Source organism: Phascolarctos cinereus, unplaced genomic scaffold, assembly GCF_003287225.1.
Source record: "Phascolarctos cinereus isolate Bilbo 61053 unplaced genomic scaffold, phaCin_HiC Scaffold_5;HRSCAF=322, whole genome shotgun sequence".
Taxonomy (NCBI): Eukaryota; Metazoa; Chordata; class Mammalia; order Diprotodontia; family Phascolarctidae; genus Phascolarctos; species Phascolarctos cinereus.
This window is the reverse complement of record NW_027555958.1, coordinates 254761090-254786390: the sequence shown is the minus strand read 5'-3', so window position 1 is coordinate 254786390 and position 25301 is coordinate 254761090. Positions and strand designations below refer to the sequence as shown.

Below are 25301 nucleotides of genomic sequence, written 5' to 3'. Positions count from 1 at the left end.
CAAAGCCTCCAAGAAAAATATGAATCAGTCCCAGGCCTTGGAAGAGCTCAAAAGGGATTTTGAGAAGCAAGTAAGGGAAGTAGAGGAAAAACTGGGAAGAGAAATGAAAGTGAGGCAAGAAAATCATGAAAAACAAGTCAACAGCTTGCTAAAGGAGACCCAAAAAAATACTGAAGAAAATAACACCTTAAAAAATAGCCTAACCCAAATGGCAAAAGAGGTCCAAAAAGCCAATGAGGAGAAAATGCCCTAAAAAGAAAATTGGCCAAATGGAAAAGGAAGTCCAAAAGATTACTGAAGAAAATACTTCCTTAAAAATTAGAATAGAGCAATTGGAAGCTAGTGACTTTATGAGAAATCAAGACACTGTAAAACAAATCCAAAAGAATGAAAAATTAGAAAACAATGTGAAATATCTCATTGGAAAAACAACTGACCTGGAAAATAGATCCAGGAGAGAGAATTTAAAAATTATTGGACTATCTGAAAGCCATGATCAAAAAAAGAGCCTAGACATCATCTTTCAAGAAATTATCAAGGAAAACTGCCCTGATATATTAGAACCAGAGGGCAAAATAGAAATTGAAAGAATCCACAGATCTCCTCCTGAAAGAGATCCCCAAAGGAAAACTCCTAGGAATATTGTAGCCAAATTCCAGAGTTCCCAGGTCAAGGAGAAAATATTACAAGCTGCCAGAAGGAAACAATTCAAGTACTGTGGAAACACAATCAGGATAACACAAGATTTAGCAGCTTCTACATTAAAGGACCAGGGCATGGAATATAATATTCCAGGGCAAAGGAGATAGGATTACAACCAAGAATCACCTACCCAGCAAAACTGAGTATAATCCTTCAGGGGAAAAAATGGTCATTCAGTGAAATAGAGGACTTTCAAGCATTCCTGATGAAAAGACCAGAGCTGAATAGAAAATTTGACTTTCAAATACAGGACTCAAGTGGAACATGAAGAGGTAAACAGGAAAGAGAAATCATAAGAGACTTATTAAGATTGAACTGTTTACATTCCTGCATGGAAAGATGATATTTATAACTCATGAGACCTTTGTCAGTATTAGGGTAGTTGAAGGAAAAAATTATATGTATGTATAGATAGATAGATAGATAGAGGGCACAGGGTGAGTTGAAGATTAAGGGGTCATATCTGGAGAATAAAATTAAGGGATGAGAGAGGATGATACTCAGAGAGGGAAGAAAGGGAGAGGTAGAATGGGGTAAATTATCTCCCAAAAAAAGAATGGAAAAGAGAAGTCTCTTATAGTGGAGGGGAAGCAGGGGAAGGTGAGAGGGAATGAGTGAATCTTATTCTCATAGGATTTGGCTTAAGGAGGGAATAACATACACATTCAATTGGGTATGGAAATCTGTCTTACCCTACAGGAAAATAGGGGGAGAAGGGGACAAGAGAGCAGGGGGATGATAGAGAGGAGGGCAGATTGGGAAAGGGGTAATCAGAAGTAAATACTTCTGAGGAGGGACAGGGTCAAAAGAAAGAATAGAATAAATGGGAGGGCAGGATAGGATTAAGGGAAATAGAGTTAGTTTTTCACAACATGTCTACTATGGAAGTGTTTTGCATAACTGCACATGTACAACCTATATTGAGTTGCTTGCCTTTTCAATGAGGGTGGGTGGGGAGGGAGGAAGAGAGAAAATTTGAAACCTAAAGTTTTAAAAATATTTGTTTAAAAAAAATGTTTTCACATGCTACTGGGAAATAAGAAATACAGGAGATGGGGTATAGAAGACTATCCTGCCCTACAGGAAAATAGAAGGGGAAGGGGATAAGAGAAGTGAGAGAGATAGAAGAGAGGACAGACATGGGGAAGGGATGTTCAGAATGCATGCCATCTTGGGGTGGGGGGGGGAGATGGGGTGAAAATTTGGAACTCAAAAACTTGTGGAAGTGAATGTTGAAAACTAAAAATAAATAAATTTATATTAAAAAAAAAAGAAAGAAAGAACATTTAGCCCAGAAAAGAGGATACTTATTGGAAATATAGGTGTCTTCAGGTATTTGAAGGGCTGTTATGAAATAGGAACTAAACATAGTTTGCTTGTCCCCAGAGGGCAGACCCATGAATAATGGATGGAAATTACAGAGAGACAGATTTTGACCTGATGTAAAGGAAAAAGAAAAACTTCCTTATAATAATGACTGTCCAAGACTGGAATGGGATGGTGTGGGTAGTAGTGAGTTTCTCATCACTAGAGGTCTTATCATGGGGGCTGGATAATAATTTATGGGTGCAGTGGATAGAGCACCAGCCCTGAAGTCAGGAGGATCTGAGTTCAAATCCGGCCTCACACCAAACACTTGACACTTACTAGCTGTGTGACCCTGGGCAAGTCACTTAACCTCAATTGCCTAAAAAAAAAATATATGTATATATAATATATGGGTGAGCAAATAGGTAGAAGTTGGACTTGCTGGCCTCCAAGGTCCTTTCCAAATTATAGATGCTTTAATTCCCAGAGGCCTTTTAAGGTGTGAATGGTCAAAGTTTAACATTTGGAGGACCCTGGAGCAGTAGAGGACCAGAGGAGAGAGCAGCCAAAGCCTAAAGCTGATGGGACAGGACAGTGACCAGGGCCTTGTCATCATCCTTGATCCTTCATTCTTCCTCACCTTCATTTCTAATCATTGTTATGTCTTACCGCTTGTATCTCTACAACATATTTAATTTTTTCCCTTTTTCTGTTCTCATATTGCAATCACTGTGCTTTAGGCCCTCATCTTGCCTGGACTACTGTGGTCATCTAGTCTCCCTAATAGATCTCACCCTCAGTTTTTCTCCTCTCCTGTCCTCCTGTACAGCTGCAAAATGCATATTCTTAGAACACAAGTCTATTCTTGTTACTTCCTAACTCAAGAAGTTTTATAGTTTTCTATTGCCTTTAGGATGAAATATAGTCATCTCAGTTTGTCATGTAAAGTCCTTCAAAGTCTGGCTCCAACCTAGCTCTCTAGCTTGGTAGCTAGCGCTCACTCTCTCTCTGTCTCTCTCTCTGTCTCTCTTTCTCTCTCTCTCTCTCTCCCTCTCTCTCCCTCTCTTCTCTGTTTCCTGGCCTTATCCTTTCATTTTATTTATTTTTTAAATTTTATTTTGAAAATTCTGTGCTGTGCGTGGTACATAGTAATGTTGACTGACTGATCAAAGAACAATAAATCCACGTAAACAGAATAATACAAAAGAGAAATCTATATGAAAACATAAATCTCCATTTTATATTGCTTGCATTTTAAAAAAAGTGCTGTTCATTTGGTGATCTCATCAGCTTCCATAGATTCAGTTGTCATCTTTATACTAACGGTACTTAGCTCTACTTATCTAGACTTGCATTTCCAACTGCCTATTTGGCGTCTCAGATTATACCCCATAGACATCTTAAACTCAACCTGTCCAAAACTGAATTCAGTTTAGGACTTCCTTGTCACAGTCCCATATCCCTTGTAGGAGACAGTTCCTGACTTTTTAATCCAGTTAAGTGCAAACTTGTCTATAATTTATGAATGACTTACTAACTTCATGACATAATGCCCTGAAATTTCTCTTTCATCAAATATCTGTTCTTTAACTTAATATTACCTATCCCTCAAACTTTGAAACCCATCCTCTTACCTTTTACTGTGCATTATTCCCTGCCTCCATGGGCCAGAATTACATTGCTGCAAAAGCTATAGATTGACCTCTAACTAGAGAGATTTCTGAGAGGGGGGCTGGTATGATCAGTGATGCTTGGTGATCATAGGATGTTAGAATTTTAAAGCAAGGAAATACCTTAGAATTATCTAATCAAACACCCTGAGAGCAGGGATGAGATACCCCATGCACCCAAGTTCACAAAAATTAATGAGTAGCCAATTTAGAATTCAGTTCAAAACAGCTCAGGTCTTCTGTAACTATTCTCAGTTCTTTATATAGAACTGATTGGCAAGGGAAGTAAGTATGTGTATGTGTGTGTGTATACACATACACATATACGTATGTGTATGTATATATACATATGTATGTAGCAGGGAAGCTAACATTTTGTAGCAGACATCTTGTTTAGTCTTTTTAAAAAGGTATTGGGGATGGGCTAGGCATAACAATAATAGCTTATATTTATATAATGTCAAAGAAAAATATGAATACTATATTCTGCATTTTAGGCACAAGTTTGCAAGAAATGTTTTTTAAAATTTAACATTCTAAATACAAGTATTGTTAGCTCAGAGAGAAAATGTCCAAAACAACATAGCTCTCAGATACCTCTTTACCCAAAATGTTACCATGCTAGGTAACATTTATAGGAATCTTGAATGTGGAAAAGGTCACACTATATTAAAAGATAATTTGGGGGTAACATTCTAGAACAGTGATCACTTAATCTCATATAACTACTGAACTCTTCCCTTTCTTGACCACTTCTCTCAAGTATTAAAAGGGCTTCCTTCCTGTGATCAATATGTCAGATTCTGTTGGAATAAGAAAGACAGTCAGTGATTTAAGTAGATGAGGTATTTTTTATTCTATGTTTGGTTAACACCCTATTTTAATAAGTACATGTGCTCTTTTGTTTTTCCTAAGAAGAATGATGAAATTTACCCGAGGTATTAGTGTTTTGTTTTTGACCTCCCATGTACCTTCTTGAAGGGAAAAGTCCAGAAATGATTTTAAGCTCAAGAAATATTATTTCTTAATATTTTTAATAGACTTCCAGGATTACTTTTACTTTATCTTATTTGTACTTTGTAGAAATTCAGAAAGGCTAATTAATTTGCCTCAGATCATATAGCTAGTAATTGGAGAAATTAGGGCTTGAGCCCAGATGTCCTGGTATACTGTAAGTGCAAAGCTCTTAGATTTTAGTCTGTGGTGTAATGAAAAAAGCATTAGACTTGCAGCCAGCAAAAACCTAGGTTTAAGTTCCCAGGTTTCTTATCAGAATAAAATGAGCTAAAGTTTGTAAAGTGTTTTACAAACCTTGAAGCCCTATATAAATGTTGGCTATTATTAATAACATTAATAAACACCATCTAACTTACTAGGATCCCTAAGGGAGTGAGGATCTTAAGTAGCTTTTGAGCATGTGTACTTGATTTGAAGGATAGAACTAGGTTGGGTGAACTGCTGAAATAAACTGAGATATGGGAGGAAAAAATTACTTGCTGTGGTTCAGTCATGGATTTCACTGCCCTTTATTCTCTTCCTAGGTCTTTGAAACTCAGCAGACCAGGAGGTCCCCCACATATCAAGCTGGCAGTAGAATGGGATAGGACCACTAAAGAGCTGTGAGTTCAAAACATTTATTTTATTTCCAAGGAAGGTCATCCCAGAAAGGAGAAGAGATAGCACCCTGGCTAAGAGATTCAGTTTACCTTGTTCTCAATTCTACTTCCAAATAGAAGTGTTAAGTAGTATGTATCTGTAATGTAACAAAAGTAAATCTATTTTTATATACCACTCAGTGTGGTGTGGAGAAAAAGAGACAGTTTTAGATTTAGGAAGATGTGGTGAGTTCAAGTCATATACTATTATGTAAACCCAAGTCACTTAACTTTTTGGTGCCTTCAGGGAACAATAATTTGCAGAACAGTTGCTTCTCTGCATTGGTGAAGGGAGTCTCCCACATGGGAGTTCTCCATACTAATGAGATCACAGGTGCATGACAAAGTAAACAAATAAATAAAGTCTATCTTTTTAAGGAACCCTAGTCAAGAATGGACATCAGTCTTGATTTTGAAAAGCACTAATCACTAAAAAATTGTTGAGGTAATAGAAACCTGTTGCTGAGGAAAAATCTTAAGATCTAACCTGGGTAACTTTTGACCTCTCTCTCTCCCTCTTTCCCTCTTCCTTTCTCCTTCTCTCTCTCTCCACAGCTTGTTTGGAAATATTCAGGAGGAAGTAGTCCAGGATGCCACAAGTGTTCAGCTCCAACAGCAGGCCCATCAGAAGCCCAGCTGTACCCTAAATGAGTGCTTTCAGCTCTATACTAAGGAGGAACAGGTACTTGCCAAGCAACCCATATCTAGACCCTCTTTGAGGGCATATTAGGGAAAAGAGTTTCCTGAAATACACTACTAGGCCAGGTACAGGAAAAGTTCTTTGTGTTTTATTGGGTGTGGTGTTTGCTACCCACTGAGCTATGCAGAAGTAAATACCCTTCATTTAAGTTGACATTGCCAACAGGAACCCCGCTATTATAATAATTTCTTTTTCCTAAGAAGAAAAATAATGACAGAAATAAAACTGGTGGGGGCAGGTGAATATGCAAAAGTGAAACAGGTAAGAAGGGAATATGGAAGCAAATAGAATTTTCAGAAAATTATTTTGTTAAAGTACTTGAATGGATCAGTGCTCTCAGTGATGTGGGTCCTCCCTCTAGTGGTAAGATATTAACTCATCTACACCTTCTCCACTATTGTGCTTCTTGGCCATACCTTCCCATAAGTCTCCATAGGGACTCTGCCCAGAGTGCTAAAGGCCTTGTTCTAGGTTTCTTACTATTTCATGGACACCAGTGCAGTTTCGGCATGTGAAACAAAGTTAATAAGCCCTTCAAAATGTAAGTAATTTAGAGTTTATGGTATTAAATATGATCTCCCTTAAAAGATTTTTGGCTATTTGAATATTTCATTGATGAGATTAAAATTAAAAATACATACAAAACAATTTTCCTTTTCCAGTTGGCTCCTGATGATGCATGGAAATGTCCCCACTGCAAGATTCTTCAGCAGGGGATGGTGAAACTAAGTTTGTGGACATTGCCTGACATTCTCATAATTCATCTCAAACGATTCTGCCAAGTTGGAGAGAGAAGAAACAAGCTCTCTACTCTGGTGAAGTTTCCTCTCTTTGGCCTCAACATGGCTCCCCACGTAGCCAAAAGGAGTCTTGACCAGGAGCACCCATTGAACTCTTGGCCATCTTGGGAACAGGCATCTTGCCTGCCTAATAGCTGCTCACTTGACTTCTTGTATGACTTGTATGCTGTCTGTAACCACCATGGCAGTATGCAAGGTGGGCATTATACAGGTGAGCCATTCCCAATGTTGAATTCTTACTGTGTATTTCTTGGGTGCTCATTTACATAGCTAGGAGCCTTTAGATTTGGTTCTGCTGCTGTCTGTGGTACTGTATGATGATTTAACATGAGGAACAAAAATTATTTTGTAAATGCAAATGACATTTAAAAAGATCTGTTTTGGCACTGTACCCTAGGAACCTTTCTATCTGATTTGCAGTTCAAACCTCTTTTGTGTGTTGTCTTCTCAATTATAATGTAAACTCCTTGAAAGCAAGTTGCTCTCTTTTTTCTATTTGTATTTGCTTGTATTTACACAAATTCTTTTTTTGTTGATCCATTTTGAGCATCTAGTTCCATAAGGAAAAAAAAAAGGTGTTCCATAGTCATCATGGTACTTAATAATAATAATAGCTAGAATTTATATCATGCTTTAAGGTTTTTAAAGCCCTTTACATATATTAATCTCATTTGATCCTATTTATATAAATGACTTCAGAAATTCTCATCCTCAGTTGAGCACAACTAATCTTCCCTGCAGGAACTTGAGTGAATAGAGAGAAGAAATTTGACCTAATGCCATAGAATAGAGAGACTCAGGACTACATTGTCAGTTATAGACAAGTTTCTTCCTTATATAGTAATTGGCCACCTTCGAAGGTCCAAGAGAACTGAATTTATCTTATTCCTGATTTTCCCCTAATGAGAATTGCTTTTGAGATTTCGTTGTTGTTGTTGTTTATGTGTAGGACCCATTTCATCTCTTCTGTGTAAAGATCTTTGAGTCAAAGAGGCAGCTAGATAGCATAGTGGATAGAGGGCTTTGACCTGGTATTAGGAAGATCTGAGTTCAGATTTAGCTTCAGGCACTTACAATCAGTTTGACGCCAGGCAAGTCACTTACCTGCTATTTGCCTCAGTTTTAGGAGATAATACTAGAACCTATCTCCCAGGGTTCTTGTGTAGATGAAATGAGATAATATTTATAAAGTTCTTAGCACAGTGCCTGGCACATAGTAGGCACTTAATGCTTATTTTTTCCTTCCCCTCACTCAAGGCTGCAGTTTTTAGTTGGAAACTAAATAACTTGGTGATCTTAACTGTGACTTTTAAAATAATAAGAAAATTAAAGTAATGTAATAGGTAGAAAACTTTCACAGAAGTTAAAGGGTTGAATAAAGGAAAATTCAAGTAGATTGTCAATCACTTCTTTCTCTTAAAATTGACTTCAGTGCTTTCAAAGAATAATATTAAACTCAGTAAAGAAATTTAAGAAGTTTTCTACAAAATGCCATGATTTTCAGTTTCACCTGAGGTACTGACTCTTTCACAAGCAAGAATTCTGAAGCACTTTGAGTTTCTCAGGAGGATGAGATTATTATCCATATTATTATGAAATAATATTTCTCAAAATGTTACTGCAAATATCCAAATACACAGTACTCAAATGTATCTGTGATCTCATTGCAGTAGATGTACCTTACAGTGATTCAGATTTACACCTCATTTATACCTGTTCATACTGTGAGATTCTTATCCATGTCTCCCTATACCAATGAGGGGAACATATTTAAGATTTTCTGTGATCTCTCATGAAATTATGAGGATGCTGGTATAACACATGGGCTGTCCATTCATTGTCTCTTGCTCTTGCCCCATGATCAGCCCATTTTCTTTTTCAATCATATGTTTCTTTGAGAATGTTCTTTATTCTACTTCATCGTTTCTTATTTGTCATGTGTTATACTTTGCCCACATTCACCGTACACCTCTCTGTTGTTCTCTGCGTGGCACCTGATTTTAATTCGTTGGCTACCGTAGTGTTCTGTGACTCTCAGCCGTTTAGTAACATTCACAGAATGCTGGTACAAAAAGATGACCTTCATTTCAAGGAAAGGTCTGAGGTCACTAAAGTGGCTTGGCAATTTTGCCTGGGCAAAACAACTTTGGTCTTCCTGTTGTTTAATTTTACATCTTTTTGTCATTTATGGTGCCCAAGTTGCAATTACTGATGGAGGAACTCTGTAAATTGTTCATCTCATTGCACATCACAATCTAGAGAGTCTAGAGAACTTCATTCACTTGAACTTTCCTGTTTGAATAGTTAGGTCAAACTCTTGAGTGGTTACAGATCTCATGAAGAACACTTAAGTATTCTAGGACTTGATGTATACAGTATAATGTTAACTAAAAGCAGGGAAAAAAATAAACAGGAACACCTCACCATCTATAGGGAATCCATCTTCAACTTGAACTCCATTATGTATCTCCTCCAAAAATGTTTAACACCGTTAGAAAACATATCTCCCTATTTTTGTTTTGCCTGATATTAAGAGAGTCGTGAAACAAGGTCATCTCTTTTAAATCTGATGGAATTGTGCATAATTTTATTGGATGCACAAGTGAGGTCTTGTTGATATCCTTAATGTAGCATTTTGGCGTATCATCCAGTCAATAAGCATTCAATTTGTGCTATGTAATAGGCACTGTCATAGGTATTAAGGATACCAAAACAAAAATAAAAGGGTCCCTACACTCAAGGAGCTTGTAGTCTGTCATGGGAAAAATGCAAATTAATCATCTTTTTCATTGTCAACAAACAATAAACACAATAAGATCTTATGTTTTCTATATCATCAGCTGAATGATGGTAAAGATATGGCCTACTGGGATGTATATACACATGTACGTATACGTACACACACACAAATAAAATCCTGCGAAAGCCTAATAATAACCTAATCAGAAATGCCCTTGATACATTTGCGAATTATTCTTGTAAAAATTTTATTCAGAGAGGAAATTAGGCACATAAATTAGTAGTTGATGATTCTTTCAGTTGCCTGATTTTGTTAATAAGATCTGAGATTTTTCCCATTCCTTTGTTATCTTCCTTCTCCTTTAGGTAACTTGTCAGTCAGTCCTTCAACACCCCCACACTTGTTTTGCTTCCAGTACAGATCTCCTTTATGTATGCTTAATCTCGTCCAGCTCCTTTTCGTCCACTTCTTTGTTCTTTTGTTGTTCCATTTCTGTTTCTCTGAGCTCATCTGGACCTGTAATGGGAGTGTCCAAGTGTTGTTTAGAGTCAAAAGAGTTTGTTATTATAATCTTTGTAGAACTATTTCCATCTTTTGTTGAGATCTTTCTAGCTTCATCCTTAAATCAGAATGATTTTGTTTAGTGAGGTCTCTTCCCAGGCATTCTTTTTGTGTTTTAAAAAATTTTCCCTTTATTTTTAATCTGACCGTGATGGACATTAACAAAAATGAACATTAACATGTACAAAAAAAAAATGGAAAAGAAGATTGTGTATAAAGCTGTGACTATTACATGTAAATTTTTTAAAGTGTGGCTCTTAAATTTCACATAGTAGTACCAATACTGCCTTGTTTGTCTGAATTTCATTCTGCTCTTTTCCATGCATTTAAAAAAATGTTTCACCGACACCTTTTTGTTTTGGCATTTCTCTCACCACTCCCTTCACAACTCCCTTTATTCCTTCCCACGACTCCCTCCTCCCCCAAAATGAAAGCTCTCTCTTATGACAAAAAAGTATAGTCAAGCAAAACAAATTCATACTTTAATTTTGTCTGAAAATCTTTTTCATTCTGTGCCTTCTCTCCATCATTTCTCTGTCAAGAAATGAGAGGCATAGTTAGTATTCTTTTGAAATGATCATTAGTCATTACATTGGTCAGAATTCTTAAGTCTTTCAGAGTTTTCCTTTATAAAATTATTATACTCATATTAAACCATTGCCATGTTTCTGTTTACTTTACTCTGTTACTTCATATGGGTCTTCCCAAGGTATCTCTGAATCTGTCCCTGTCATTCTTGCTTATGGCACAATGCTATTTTATTGTATTCAGATGTCATAATTTGTTCAAATATCCTCCAAATGAAAGGCACCCATTTTGTTTCAATAAATCAATCAACAAGAATTTATTAAGTGCCTACTATGAGCCAGGCTGGATACTGGGGATGTAAACAAACTGTTTCCATTTCTTTACTAAAAAAAGTATTTGAGTACTTTGTACATATGGATCTTTTCCCTCTGTCCTTGACATTATGGAGGTAAAAGTCTTGAGAGGGTACTGCTTGTCAAAGAATATGTACAGTTTAGTGACATTTGGGGTATGGTTCCAAATTGCTTTCCAGAATTGCTGGACCACTTTGTAGCTCAGCCAAAAGTATATAGGTGTGCCCGTAGTTCCATAGTACTCTTATCCCAGCAATTGTCATTTTCCATTGTCATCTTTCCAATATGATGGGTGTAAGGTAGAATTTTAGAGTTGGGTTATTTTTTTATTTTCGTGTTTCTTATTTTTAGTGATTTGCAGCATTCCTTGAAGATGACACTACATTTCCTGTCGATGTTGCACTGGTTGTCTCTCATGCCTGGAATGTCCTCCCTCCTCATCTCCACCTCTTAATTTCCCTGGCTTCCTTCAAGATAGCTCAGATCCCATCTTTAGTAAGAGACTTTTCCCAGTGCCCTCACCTGATAGTGTCTTCTTCTCTGAGATTACCTTCTAGCCACTCTGTATCTTAAATGTACCTAGTTTCATGTTGTTTCATCCATTAGAATGTGAGCTCCTTGAGAACAGGCACCTTTTTCTTCTTTCTCTATATCCCTAGTACTAACATACTACCTAGAACAAAGTAAGTATTTCATAAAAGCATGTTGACTGACTGATTGACTGTAACCCTCTGAAGCTTACATTCTTCTGACCTCATCTCTGAGTGATGCTTTATTATTGTATTCAAGAGTTCTGGGTGATTTTCTTGTATTATTTCCTGCTATACAGTATTCATATTTTTTTGATTTCTTACGTTCTTCTGGGAAACCTATGACTCTTAAGTTATCTTTGCACATCTTATCTTCAAAATTAGTCACTTTGATTTGTTTAAAATTCGTGTGTTCTTTTATCATTTCTTTTTACTTCTCTTCTGCCAGATTTTCTTCTGTTTTTCTTTCAAATCTACTAATCTCTCTTTTCCTTTAGATAGTCTCCATTGTGGATCTATTTTCTTTTTTAATTTGCTAACTGAATTTGTAAATTCTGCATTAAGAATTCTTAAGTTCTGACATCTTTATTGTTAATTTCTCCTTTTATGTTTTTCATTTCTCTTTTTAACTATTCTGTAGTCTTTTGTTGTTGTCCCATGCTCTTTTAGGAAGTCCATAGGATTCTCTGCACTTCAGCAGGTACTGGTTTACCTTCTTTTGAATTATAATATTTGTTAAAATAGCTTTGTATATTCTTTAAGTACATACTCATCTTTGTGGCATTAGAATTTTCTCTGTTGATTTATCTATGTGATTTGGACTTTTATTGGAGATTTTTCTCTTAAAATCGTCTTTGGTATTTTAGCCTTTCTTTGTATTTTGGGGTCACTTCTTTTTCTAATGGGTATGCCCTCAAAGCTGCCTCATTCTCCTCTAATTCAGGGATATATGATATGTGAGCAGATGTAAGACCCTGCCCTGAGTCGTCTCTTGTTGTGACAGAACTAGCTCCAGCTGAGTTTCAGTACCCTTTCCTTTTGGCCTGCACTGGAACCCTACCAGATTCTTCCCTTGACTCTCCTTTCCATCTTAACTGAACTGAATCAGCATCTACCCCTTTTGTACTATAGCAGAAGGCAAGGGTATGTTCTGTCAGAGTCTTAGAAGCAATGGGGAAATCACAAGGTGCTTTGTGCTTATGATGTGAAGACTGGTAGGGGAAGAATGCTGATTTAACAACACATGTTAATCTCAAAGATTTTACTTTACTGAAGAAGTGCCATTTCCCCACTGGTGAATATAGCTGTAATTACTCTACTTCTAGGCACATAATTCCCTTTTGGGAAGGTTACGGTAGTTTGATAAAAGGGCCATTTTACTGGTCAGATGGCTTGGAAGTCTAGCATAATATTTTCAGAACCCACTATTCTCTGTATATTGTGCTATGAGGCATCAGAATAGGATTCTGGGACAGCTTGCCAAAAAGTAAGGCTAAAAGCTTCTAGAATGAGGGTGACTATAAAAATGATCATAATATACCAAGTTATACATGGATTTCTAAAAATGACAGAATAGAACTTAATTATTTTTTTTCTCATACTAAATTCAGATTTGAAGTCTGACATGGACTAATTTTCTTTTCTCATGAGAATTACAGTTCCCCTTTGCCTTGTATAGGTTGAAAAGTCCTTTCTGCCTCTAAAAGCAACAATAATTGAGACTTGGGGTTTTGTACCTTTGCAGCCTACTGCAGAAACTCACTGGATGGCCAATGGTATAGCTACGATGACAGCACAGTAGAACCCATTTTAGAAGATGAGATCAGCACCCGAGGAGCCTACATTCTATTTTATCAGAAAAGGAACATCATTCCTGACTGGTCAGCCAGCAACTCAATGAGAGGTACTATAGCTATCTACAAGAGGGTATAGGAAGAAAAAATGATCCTCCAAGTTCATTCTTGTTCTCTTCCTGAAGTAGTACACCTATACAGAGGAAAGATCTGAAGAAGGAAGCATAGAAAGATGCTGAAAGAACCCTAAAAAGTGTAGGTTGGTGGCTCTCAATCTCATTTGAGGGAAGGTGCAACCCCATGCCACCTAAGCCATTGTGTCTGTCAGCACTGGTTGTCAGCCTTCTTTGAGCCTATCTGAAAGGCAGAGGCTTCAGTGGGTAATTTGGCTTCTATCTCAGGCTTTGTCTTCATGGATAAATGCTGAGGGAATACCTAAGAGCATGGCCCAGGAAAAGGAGGTCAAGCAGAAGGCCCCCTACCCAACTGTCCCCACCCTTCCATCTTTTCAATCTCCTAAGACTAGATTTTTGTCCTTGGGTTGAGCTGAGGTTCCAAAAATGTCAGCCCCAGTTGACATACCACCTTGGAATAGGGACATCAAGGTTGGGTGCAGTGGGAATATTCAGCACCAGAAGGCAGAAACGATATGACTAAAAACAAAGTAAAACATCTTAAGGAGTTGAAGAACAATTTTTCGAAGAAAGAAAGTCATAAGATTTAGACCTAGAAAGGACTTTAGAGATCATTTAGTCCAGCCCCCTCCTTTTGTAGCTGAGGTAACTGAAGCCCAGAGAAGGGTAGTGATTTATCCAAGATCGAAAATGTGGTATGGGATTTTTTGACCACAAATTTAGTGATACCTCATGCTTATCTCATCAATTGAGAGTCTGGAGCAAATGAAAAAAGGAAGATATGTCTCCAGGTCCCAAAGAACCCAAGTACTGAAAGAACTGACCGAGCTACTCTCAGTCCTCTTTGAAAGACTGTAGAGAATATGAACGATGCCAGAGGACTACAGAAATGTACCAATTTTCAAAGAGGTTCAAGAGGAAATAGAGCCTCCAAACTTTAGATAGCATATCTTCAATTTTTTATCCCCAACCCCTGAATTTTACACTGTATAAATAAAGACATGGTTAGTGATGCAGCATGTTGTAGTGGAAAGAGTGCCATTTTGGGAGTCAGAAGGCCTGGTTTGAAGCCTAGCTCTGTCCCTTACTACCTGTGTGACCTTGAGCAAATCACTTAACCTCTCTGGGTCTCAATTTCCTCATTTGTAAGATGAGAGAATTGAATTAGATAGCCTCTGCTGTACATTCTAGCTTCAAGTCCATTGATACTAATGATTCTCTGAATATCTAAAAAAGGAAGTAGTAGTTACAAACTGCCAGCATGATATCTTCAAGAACAGGTCTTGGCAAATTAAACTCATTTCCTTTTTTTTTTTCCTTTTTGCTAGGCAGTGGGGTTAAGTGACTTGCCCAGGGTCACACAGCTAGTAAATGTTATGCGTCCGAGGCCAGATTTGAACTCAAGTCCTCCTGAATCCAGGGCCGGTGCTCTATCCACTGCACCACCTAGCTGCTCCCTCATTTGCTTTTTAGACAAGCCTGCTGAATTGCCTGATCAGGGGAATTTTGTAGCTATATTTTACTTTTTTAGCAAAGCATTTGATACTGTCACATTTGCTCTCCTTGTGGACAAGATGGAGACATGTGAGCCAGTTACTAGTAAAGTTGAGGGAGATTCAGAACTGGCTGAAAAGGCAGACCTGAAGAGGAGTCATTAATGCCAATTTGGTTGGATGTCTCTGGTGAATTGCCTCATGGATGTTGTTGAAATGACAAAAAGCTAGGAGAAATAGATAACATGTTGAATCTCAGACAGAATATCTAAAAAGACTTTGTTAAGCAGGAACACTGGGCTAAGTGTAATACGAAATTCAATAAAGACAAATCTAAATTCTTCTCCTTGGGTTAAAAACTAACTATACAAATACGAGATGAGTGTGGTGTGGCTAGACAATTGTTTATATTAAAAAATCTGAATGATAAGCTTAGAATTTCTTAACAGTCTTATATGGCAGCCAAAAAAAACCCCCAAAACCCAAAAACGAATGTAATCTTAGACTGTATTTAAAACAAGGAGACTGTCTAGGACTTAAGAGGCATTGATCCCTCTGTACCTTTCTTTGGTCATACTGTATCTCTTCTGATTACCACATTTTATGAAAGGCACTGATAAAGCTAGAGGACATCAGGGAACAGTGACCAAGAGGATGAAGGGCTTCAAGAAGATTGGCCAAAGGCATTGGCAGTGTTGTCTTAGGGAAGAGTTTAGAAGGACATGATAGCTGTCTTTGAAGTTTCTGTAGGACTATCCAGTGAAAAAAGGATTTGATGTGTTCTGTTGGTTCTGGGATAAGGGTGGGTTGGGATGGGAAAAGGGGGAGAAACTAGTATCAATGGATAGAAGTTGTACATATGAACATTTAGGTTTGATGTAAGGAAAAACATAATAATTAGCATCATAAGCAATCCAGTGGAACTGCCTTGGGAGTTAGTGGCCTGCTCCTTCCTATGGCTCTTCATGCAAATGCTATGTGACCATTTGTTGGATAAGTTGTAGAAGGGACTCATATTTAGGAACAAATTGGATTGAGTAGCCTCTGAGATTGTTTTATTCCTATGAATTTTAGAAAATTAAGGGTTTAACACCTGAATTGGTGATAAATGGAGGCAGCTAGATAGCTCAGTGGATAGATCCAAGTTCAAATTTGGCTTCAGACATTTACTAGCTATGTGACCCTGGGTAGTAACTTAACCTGTTTCATTTACTCCACTGGAGAAGGAAATGGCAAACTACTCCAGTATCTTTGCCAAGAAAACCTTATGGACAGTATTGACATATTATGGTCAACAGGGCCACAAAGAGTCTGACCTGACTAAAAGAGTGAACACCAGCAGGTGTATGTAAAACTTTTTGCTACTCATTAGCATATGAGGATGAATTTAAGAATATACTTTATTCTGAAAATATTGATCAAAATATTGCCAACTTTATATTGCAGAACCTAGGTACTAGATATTCATACAGTGGAGCATTTTTTTTAAGGGGGTGAGGGAATAGAAAGATATACTAATGAAGTGTATAAGATCCTAATGTGAAAAATCTTTCCAGCAAAGCAGATTGTGTACTCGTATGTAATTTATAGTCTTCGGGTATTTTCTGGAGCACTGAAAGGTTAAGTGTTTCTTGTTGCTGCTTTCTTTTTCTCTTTTCCTTTCTTTTTTTTTTCTTTTTTTGCAACATGGCTAATACCAAAATATGCTTTGCCTGACTTCACATATACAATGGGCATATTGTTTTGCTTGCCTTCTCAATAAGTTGGGAAGAGCCTGGAAGGAAGGAGAGAATTTGGAATTCATAATAAAAATTTTAAAAAAGGAGTAATTTGCCCATTGTAACATGGGTATGATTAATGAGACAGGACTTGAATATCTGCCTCCCAAGATCAAATAAATGATGTTCCAAGAAGAATGATGACTCATTTTATTCCTTCATCCTGGTATTTTATTTTCTGCCTTGATGCCCCTCCCAGATTGCATAGGTTCTTGCTCAAGGTGCTGAGCTTCTACCTGCCATGTCTGTGTTTTCCTTATAGGTTCCATGAGCTCCTCCTTGTCTGATCACTGGCTTATAAGGCTTAGGAGTAACAATAGCAGCCAGAGGAAAAGCCTTGCATCTTGGAGTTCTGCAAATTTTGACTCCCTTTCTAAAATGCCTGATTCTCCTGTCTTCTCAGAAGCCCCTACCAAACAGGAAAAAGGTCTGTTTTAATTGCTTCTGATAAAATTACTGATATCTCTGTATGTATAAATGATTTTTCTCATGCTTATGATATTGCTATTACTTCCTAATTTTAGGTTTGCAAAATTAGTCTTTTAAAAGTGTTTTTTCTTCCATAAATCAGCTAAGAGGTACTGTGTATAGAGTGCTGGGCCTCAAGTCCTTAGCAACAAAATGAAGATAATAATATAGCACCTACCTCACAAGATTCTTTTTTGGATTAAATGATTGGATTAAATTTGGATTAAATTTCTTCCTTGAAGAAAAACAATTCTAAAATCTGTAATTTAGAAACCTTGATTCTAAGGCTTGTTACAGTAATTTTCTAAGATTCAGAATAAGTTCTCTGTTTAAGCCGAACTCTTCCTCTTCATGGTGTTTTATCAAAATGCCTCTAGTAATGTATCTGAACTTAAACAACGTAAATGAAGACTAGAGCAAGTTAAAAAAAAAAAAAAGAAAGAAAACTTCAGACTTCAAATTGTGCTTTTATTATCCATCCTTTAACTGCTGGAATCTTATTCCAAGTCTAATCTTATACATATATTATTTAAAATACTCCTTGCTAACTCACCTTACTTCTTATAACTTAGAATGTCAAACTCTCCTGTGGTTTGTATGCAGTTCCAGGCTTTGGATCAATTTGTCATCAAGAGATATTATAATTTATTTCTTGGCAATAGACAATATTATTTATTGAACACTTAGACCAGTTTTCATCAGATTAGGCCCACCAAGTTATTTACTATATATGAAATAATAAATATTGAAGAAATTTGTGAAGGTTAAAATGCTTTGCAGATATAAGCCACTATTACATTAAAAGTGGCTGCCACTGACTTGATGTGTAACTCTGGACAAAGCCACTTTCCTTTTCTGGGCTTCAGTTAAAAAAATTTTCTAGGATTAAAAATTTTTAGATTAAATTTCTGATATACTTTATTATTAGAGCTGCTGAGTAGACTGGAGCTTAAACAGTCATAAGGAAATTTCCCAGTTGTATTCAACGAGATATTGTTTCTCTGGAAACATTTACATATTAAAATATTTTTCTTGTTCTTTTTAAAATTTTTAATAAGTACAGTCATAGCAATTAGTCATTCTCCAACAGTTTCTGTCAGAGACCACAAAGGAATGGAGTGTGTTAGTAAGGACACATTGTTTAGGAATTTATATATCACAGCCTGATTAGAATTTGTGTACTAAATATTAAATGCAATACTCATTTCAGTTTTTTGTTTACAATATTTGTTAGGTGGATGGGCTCAACATTATGATTTTTTCATTTTGAGGATTGAGGCAAAATTATAAGCTATCAGATAGTGTCCAGGCCATCTAGCATCAAAATGTCTCATAAAAGTATATTTTTACTAATAACATCATGATTTAAAAAAAAAAACTCTCAAATTATATTAACCTATTTCTGGCTTTTTGCTCACTCAAAGTAAGAAGACAGAGAAATACAATAAGTAGCTTTCAGGAGGGGAGGGAGGCATCAAGTGAACAATTTGCAGGAGTTATAATACAAGTAAATGATGCACAGTGAGTACCGGAAAGCTAATGCTGGTGCCTTGGCTTAGTGCAGCAGCTCAGGTATTTCTTAATATGCAGAGTCTATATAATCATGCAGCAACATGGGAGGCTCCTGAAACTAACTTATTTAATTTAAAAGAATAAGCCACTATTCTTACTAGTCTAGGGTCATGTAAAAACTAGCTATCTTCAATTTTTAGATTGAGGTGGTTGTAAGAAGTGACAAAGGTTTTATAAAGATTATCTGTTGTAAATATTTATCATAAGATTTGGTTTTTTCCTCCCAGGGACCTCCTCTCTTGCCTTCCCACCTCCCAGTCTACTTAGTGTATTGTTCACATTCTCTGCCAGCTGATCAATATTGGAATTTAAATATGAAATATTTACACTCAGATCTATTTACACTTAAATTAATTTCAAATGCCTAAAATGGGATAACATTTTAACTCTTTCCTTTAATGCTTCATCAAGATTTTTGTTCATTTATACTCATTCACTTTTCCTCTTTTAGCATGAATTCTGTTCTGATTCTACTTTTTCATTCTTGGTTTTTTGGTGTATTTCTAGATTTCTTTATATTCACTTTACCTGTTGATTTTAATTGCTTTATAATATTTCATTACATTAATAGATCACAATATTTAACTATGCCTCTTTTGTTGAGCATATTTAGGTATCTATCATTTTTTTCTAGTTATATGTAATATTTTGCTGTCTTTGAATAGTGAAAAATAAAAAAAAAATTTTTTAAAGCAACAAAACCAAATCTAACTCAGATATATTCCCACCAGTGGAATTATTGAGTCAGAGAGTATGATTACTCTAATAACTTCTATAAGCATAGTTGACCAAATTTAGTTGTTTAATATACAAACTAATAACATCAACAATAATAATTGCAATAGCTAACATTTATATAGCATTTGCTGTCTGCCAGGCACTGTGCTAAAACACTTTACAATTATAATCTCATTATATCCTTACCACATCCCTGGGAAGCAGGTGGTGTTACTATCATCCTTATTTCACAGGTGAAGAAACTAAGGCAAACAGAGGTTAAGTGACTTGAGACTTTCCACAGTGTTAGTGAAAATTCAAGCTAAAGTAAACAGTTTAAAGGTGATAAAAGTAGGAGGTAGATTCCTCTGGTGAAGACAGACTAAATCAGGGCTGGCAGATGCCAGAGATTGTTAAAAAGTTCCCTGGTACTGGCCTGCCTTGTGACTTGTTGAAATTCTAAAGAATTTCGATGAATGCATTCCATTCCAGTTGTTGTCAGTCAACAATAATACGTGGACAGCAGAGCATTGTACTAAATACTGAGGAAAGTTGAAAGGAAATAGATGACTAAATAATTACTCTTAATGATTCTGGAATGTGGTTTGGGCACTAATAACCCTGTCGCTCTCTTTTCAGGAAAGTCTGAGTCAAAGCCTTTTGTGCGAGCCATTCACGGCAGAAGCGCCAGCATGAAGGATCCTGCCACTTCTAAAAAAATCCAGCGGGGGACTTTCAAGACCATGCCCCTTAGGTGGTCTTTGGGAGCCAAAGAGAGAACAAAACATCACTCTGTTGAGTTGGTAGAATATTTGGAATCTGGACGAAGACCCAAGTGCACTAATCGGTCCATCGTTCCAATGAAGATAAAAGTAGATGTATCAGCATCAACACAGTCAAATTCAACAGCTCCCACGAATGATGGAAGGGATAGCAAGAGGGCACATGGGAAGGTGCAGACTACTATGACAAGCCCTTCTACTAACCATGAGAAACAGTGTCGGACTACTAGCAATATTGATACTCTAACGAGAACAAAGAAACCAAAAGAAAACCTGAGTCAAGAGATGAGGCTTCCCCCAAAACTCCATATTCCTCTGACTGTGGCTGAACCAGCCGGGGCTGAAAGGCTGGCTCGGGCAAAGAGCAGTGTAAACAAACCGAAGTGCAGTGGGAACAGCCATATGAGTAACAGTTCGCCACACCCCGAGGATTCTCTGAATGGCATGAATTTTTCTGGAACAGATAGAGATAATAACCACGGCAGAGTCTCGGCCAGATTTGGGGCTAAAACACAGGGGGAAAGTCCTGAGTCAGAACAGCTCCAGCAAAGGAAATTTGCCCTTCTCAGATCCTTTGTTTTGAAGAAAGAGCCCAAGGAGAAGGGTAACAGTTCAGAGATTTGCATCAGTTCTTCCCTTATCTCCTCACTGAATAGCAAATGGAGCAGTACAGATAAAGGACAGGGTAATCACAGCCAGCTCGGAGGAAACCTGACTAAGGAGGAGGTGAACGTCTTAGAAAAAGATGTCAGCCAAGTCCATAGCTCCTTCAGGTTGCCCAGGCAGATCAACTGGTTCCAGAGAGCTAGTGTCTCCCACCCACCACGCAGGGGCATTCCTGAAGGACAGGCTCCCAATGGCACCTTTCAGAGAGTGAAATACCACACTATCGCCTTGGGCCAGAAGAAAAGAGTGCCCGAGTCCAGCTTGTGACCAGCTTTGTAGTGTTACGGGACTTGTACTGTTTTTGGAAGCAAGTTGCTATAATCACATCAAATGATTGATTTGAGCTGAGCCTTCAGGATGGATAGGATTTCAGCAAGCAAAGAATGTGGCACTTTGGGTTTGGGGAAAGCATTTCTCAACCTCTTTGGGTTTCCAGAATTCAATTTCCCCTCTTCTGAATGGTGCCTACATTTCCTCAGACCACTAGGGGGGCTGTATAGGCCAGCGTATAGAATATAGTCTGAGCATTGACTATTTTTCTTATTCTAGTAACTGCACAGTAATACTGAGTATTAGTGCTAAGGACTAATTTTAAGGGTGCTATTTTCAATTTTCTTCCCTTTTTTGCAAGTCTTTTAAACAAGTAGATATATCAAGAAACATTTCTTGCTTTTTTTTAATGCTTTACTAGGATACAAGGCAAGCAATGAAATAAGAGTCTGGGTGGGGTTGGAGAGAAATGATATTAAAGAAGAGTTTTTAATATATAAGCATTTTATTAAATCATTTGAATTTGCCTTTTTAAAACTATTTTGGTACTAGGAAAAGTTTTACATTTTTACTTTAACAGTAAATAAAATCTTTGTATGGTATTATTAAAAAGTGTCTCAGTGAAACATGAGAAAAGCCCATTTGGTGTATTAGAATTGGTAGATACTGACCCTGTTTTGTCCTAAAGTGTATACGTCATTGTCCACATCTGGCAAGCATCTGCATGAATTCTTTCTGGGATTTGATACTGCTTTTACCTAAAAAGCAAGGTACCAAATAATTTCTGCTCTTCAAAGCCACATCAGGTCATAAACATAGTGTTATGTTGGAGGAACCTATATTTCGGAGGACCCTGAGAACTTTCTAACCCAGCAAATTCCCACAGAGCTTCCATACCTTCCAAGGTGGCTTTTCAACCCAAACTAAGAGCAACTGAGTTTAATCCCAGGGGTCCTAGGAAGTTAATCCAAAAGTCTTGGAGGTAAATGGGAAATTTAAAATAGTACTCGTATTATCCACTGATATCACTGTGCTCATGCTGTGCAACTGAGAATCTTCTCCCTATACATACAGTATAATTACAGCATGCCTTTGAAAATTTCTTTTCCATGCAGGGAAGCAAAGCAGTATCTTCTTTCATTAGGAAAGATTGCCTAATTTTGATCAGATTTTATTTGAAAGATAGAGAAGCGAGCAATAAGCATTTATTAAGCACCTACTATAGGTCAGGCACTCTACTAGACCCTGGGAAGAAGCCTAGCCTCAAAGTGAAATGTAGAAAGGTAACTTTTAAAGGTGTGTACTGATAACTATGGGCTTCAGCCTCATGTGTAAAATGAAGGATTTGTACTACTAGATACAGAATTCACAAATTGTAATGCAGATTCTAACCTTTGCATCAGCCCTTAGAAGTCTCCCCTAGCACGCTATCTTTACTCAGCAGGTGAGGAAAGAAGAAAGATGAAATATAGTCAGGAAGTACATCTTGATAGTTTGAGAGAAGAAAGCTGCTTTCTGTTATGCATCGTGGATTCCTGTTACCTAACTTAAAGGACCCAAACAGGAAACTGCTTCTAGAGTTGGGAAGCTGACAAAAGCCCGTTCCCAGTTCTTCAAAAGCAGGATCATTTATTGTATTTATTCAGACCATCATAATAATGTTTGTTGATATCTTTTGTTTTCACATCACCTTAATTTCCAATGAAATTGTTCCTCACTCCCTTACCCAGAAATCCATTCCTTGTAATAAAAAATAAAAATGAAAGAGGAGGGGGAGCTAACATCAACTAGCTGTGACAAATATACAATATTCATACCCATAGTACCCACCCACAAAGGAAAGGAGAAAGATACATTTTCTCAATTCTTCTTTGGGGCCAAACCTTAAAAATGTAACTATTATTTGTCTTCATATTGCCTATGTTTTCCCAATATATCTTTCCTCCCCTTCTCCAGGCATCCATCCTTTATAACAAAGAAAAGAAAGTAGGGGGAAATGGCACCACAAAACTGTGACAATTTTTTTTAACTCTGACATGCAGTGCTCCACACTCATCCCCCATCCCTACAAAGAAAGAAGGGAGGGGAGGGGTCTTCTCATCGCTATTCTTTGAGGTCAGGTTGGTCATTACAATTTCTGTTCCAAGTGATATAGAACCAGCAAAACAATATACATCGTGACTGCAACAATATAAATGGAGGGACAACAAAATAATTGAAAGTGAATACTGTGAAATTACTTGGCTCTCTGAAGTATTGAGAGTATAAGAGCTTTTTCTCACATCGGCTTATATCAGAGATTCTTCTATTTATCCTATTTCCTTCAGCCTCTACACCAGCCCTCTTCTCCTGAGAGGCTGTAATTCACTGGATGACCTTAACCCCAAGATCTGTGCCTCCGCAGGTAGAGTCTTGGACCCTCCCTAAGGAGCATCTTTCATTATCTTACAACCTATGAAAGGCTAAGACAAACACATGAGTATAATAGGAGGTAGAATGATAAGTAACATAAAGATGAGCACATTTAATTGAAAGAGAAACACTGAAAGGAGAGAAAATGAAAGAGTATGACCTCCATTGCTGAAGAGGGGATAGATGCAACTTACCTTGCTATGTATGACTCAAGCCAGGGCTAGCAGGGAGAGCTGTATAGATCTGATGTTTTGTCAAATAGATAATAGAACTAAAAGGGAATGCATGGAATAATGAGTTATGGAGGGAAGGGTTATTGCATAACTGTATATGGGGAGAAGAAGAAGGGTTTTGTAAGGTATGAGTAGGTAAAGCAGGAGGTATAGGAGCATTCTCTCCCTAAAGTTATCTACTATAGCTATCTGTGAATTTACACACATGTAATGGAAGACTGCAGCCCCTCTCCTAAGAAAATAGCTCAGAAGGGGGATTTCGACCATTCCTATCTCCTCCCAATTCCCAATCCAAATTTCTTTGCCCTTATCACAGTCTACTTTATGTAGTGCTTATTTGCATATGTTCCATCCAGGAGGGGAACTGGAACCAAAGGATATGAGTTTCAGAGATTTGATTTTGGAAACAAGCATCCTTCCTTATAGTACAGGGTATAGGTGAAGCTGCTGGGAGTTTCAGATCCCTTGTTCAGAGTTCATAAGCTTACATCTTGATACAGTGGCAGAAATTAGGCATATCAAAAGGAATATCTATGAGATGCTGAGGAAGTGGCAAGAACTGTGGAGATGTGAAGTAGGTAATGCAAGCAAGGTTCATTCAGCACGTATTTGTGATCAGAAACAGCAAACCAGGATTGGTCATCTTACAGTGGAGAGTGGCAGAGATTTGGTCATATATGGGAACCATTTTGGCCCTCTGTGGGGGTTTGGCATAGCCAAATACTAAATTATTTCCACTGAAGCTGTTGTGTGGAGGGAATACTGTTAGTTCATGATAAGGGGACGTGAGGCTTTGAGTCCTGATATGCTCATTAGGTAACCCTAAAATGGCCAGAAAGGATCTCAATAGAGGAGTGGGTCCTTATGACCTCCAAGCAGGGTGCCCCTGCTAAATAGCTTATAAGCACATTAAAGGCAGGGACTAATTTTTTTTTTGGTCATCTTTCTATCCCTAGCATTTAGCACAGTAGATGCTTAATAAGATGGTTGTATTAAACTGGGGTCTGGATAAATGGGAGCATCTTCTGAAAGGTGTCTTCTAGGAGACGCCTAGATCTATTGTACTTCTAGTTCTTTGGGGGCAGCTTTTTCCTATCAATTCCCTTGGACTTGAATCTGGGGAAGCTCTTAGATTCCATAAATAGGAGCTCAGTCATTTCTAAAGAATAGTAAAACCTGTCGGGGGAGGAGGTGGGCTGGCATTTCATAAAATCACAGATTCTGAGTTTGAAGCATTCTCTAGTCTAATCCTTCCCTTAAACAGAAATCCCCTCTCTTCAACAATCCCAACATGAGCTTCCAGGTTGTGAATTCCTAGGCACGTGGTCTACCTCTCCCGTCTTTCTTCCAAAGGGCTGTTTCAGATTATCCCTGGTTGGCTAGGCCTCTAGCTGTAGACACAAAATAATATTTTCTCTCCAATCTGTAGTGAGAGT

The 25301-nt window shown here is 37.4% G+C and overlaps 1 protein-coding gene across 2 annotated transcripts in view; it reads left to right on the top strand.

Moving 5' to 3' along the window:
* The window catches only part of USP43 (ubiquitin specific peptidase 43), a 119219-nt gene extending 97911 nt beyond the window's left edge, over nt 1-21308 (top strand). For both annotated transcript variants that reach the window (XM_020966742.1, XM_020966741.1), the window contains exons 10-15: nt 5222-5299; nt 5891-6017; nt 6698-7046; nt 13292-13450; nt 17008-17172; nt 20142-21308. In XM_020966742.1, the coding sequence (XP_020822401.1) occupies nt 5222-5299; nt 5891-6017; nt 6698-7046; nt 13292-13450; nt 17008-17172; nt 20142-21217 (1954 nt within the window). In that variant the 3' untranslated portion in view covers nt 21218-21308. The remainder of the gene's footprint in view (nt 1-5221; nt 5300-5890; nt 6018-6697; nt 7047-13291; nt 13451-17007; nt 17173-20141) is intronic.
* Nucleotides 21309-25301: the final 3993 nt, after the last annotated feature.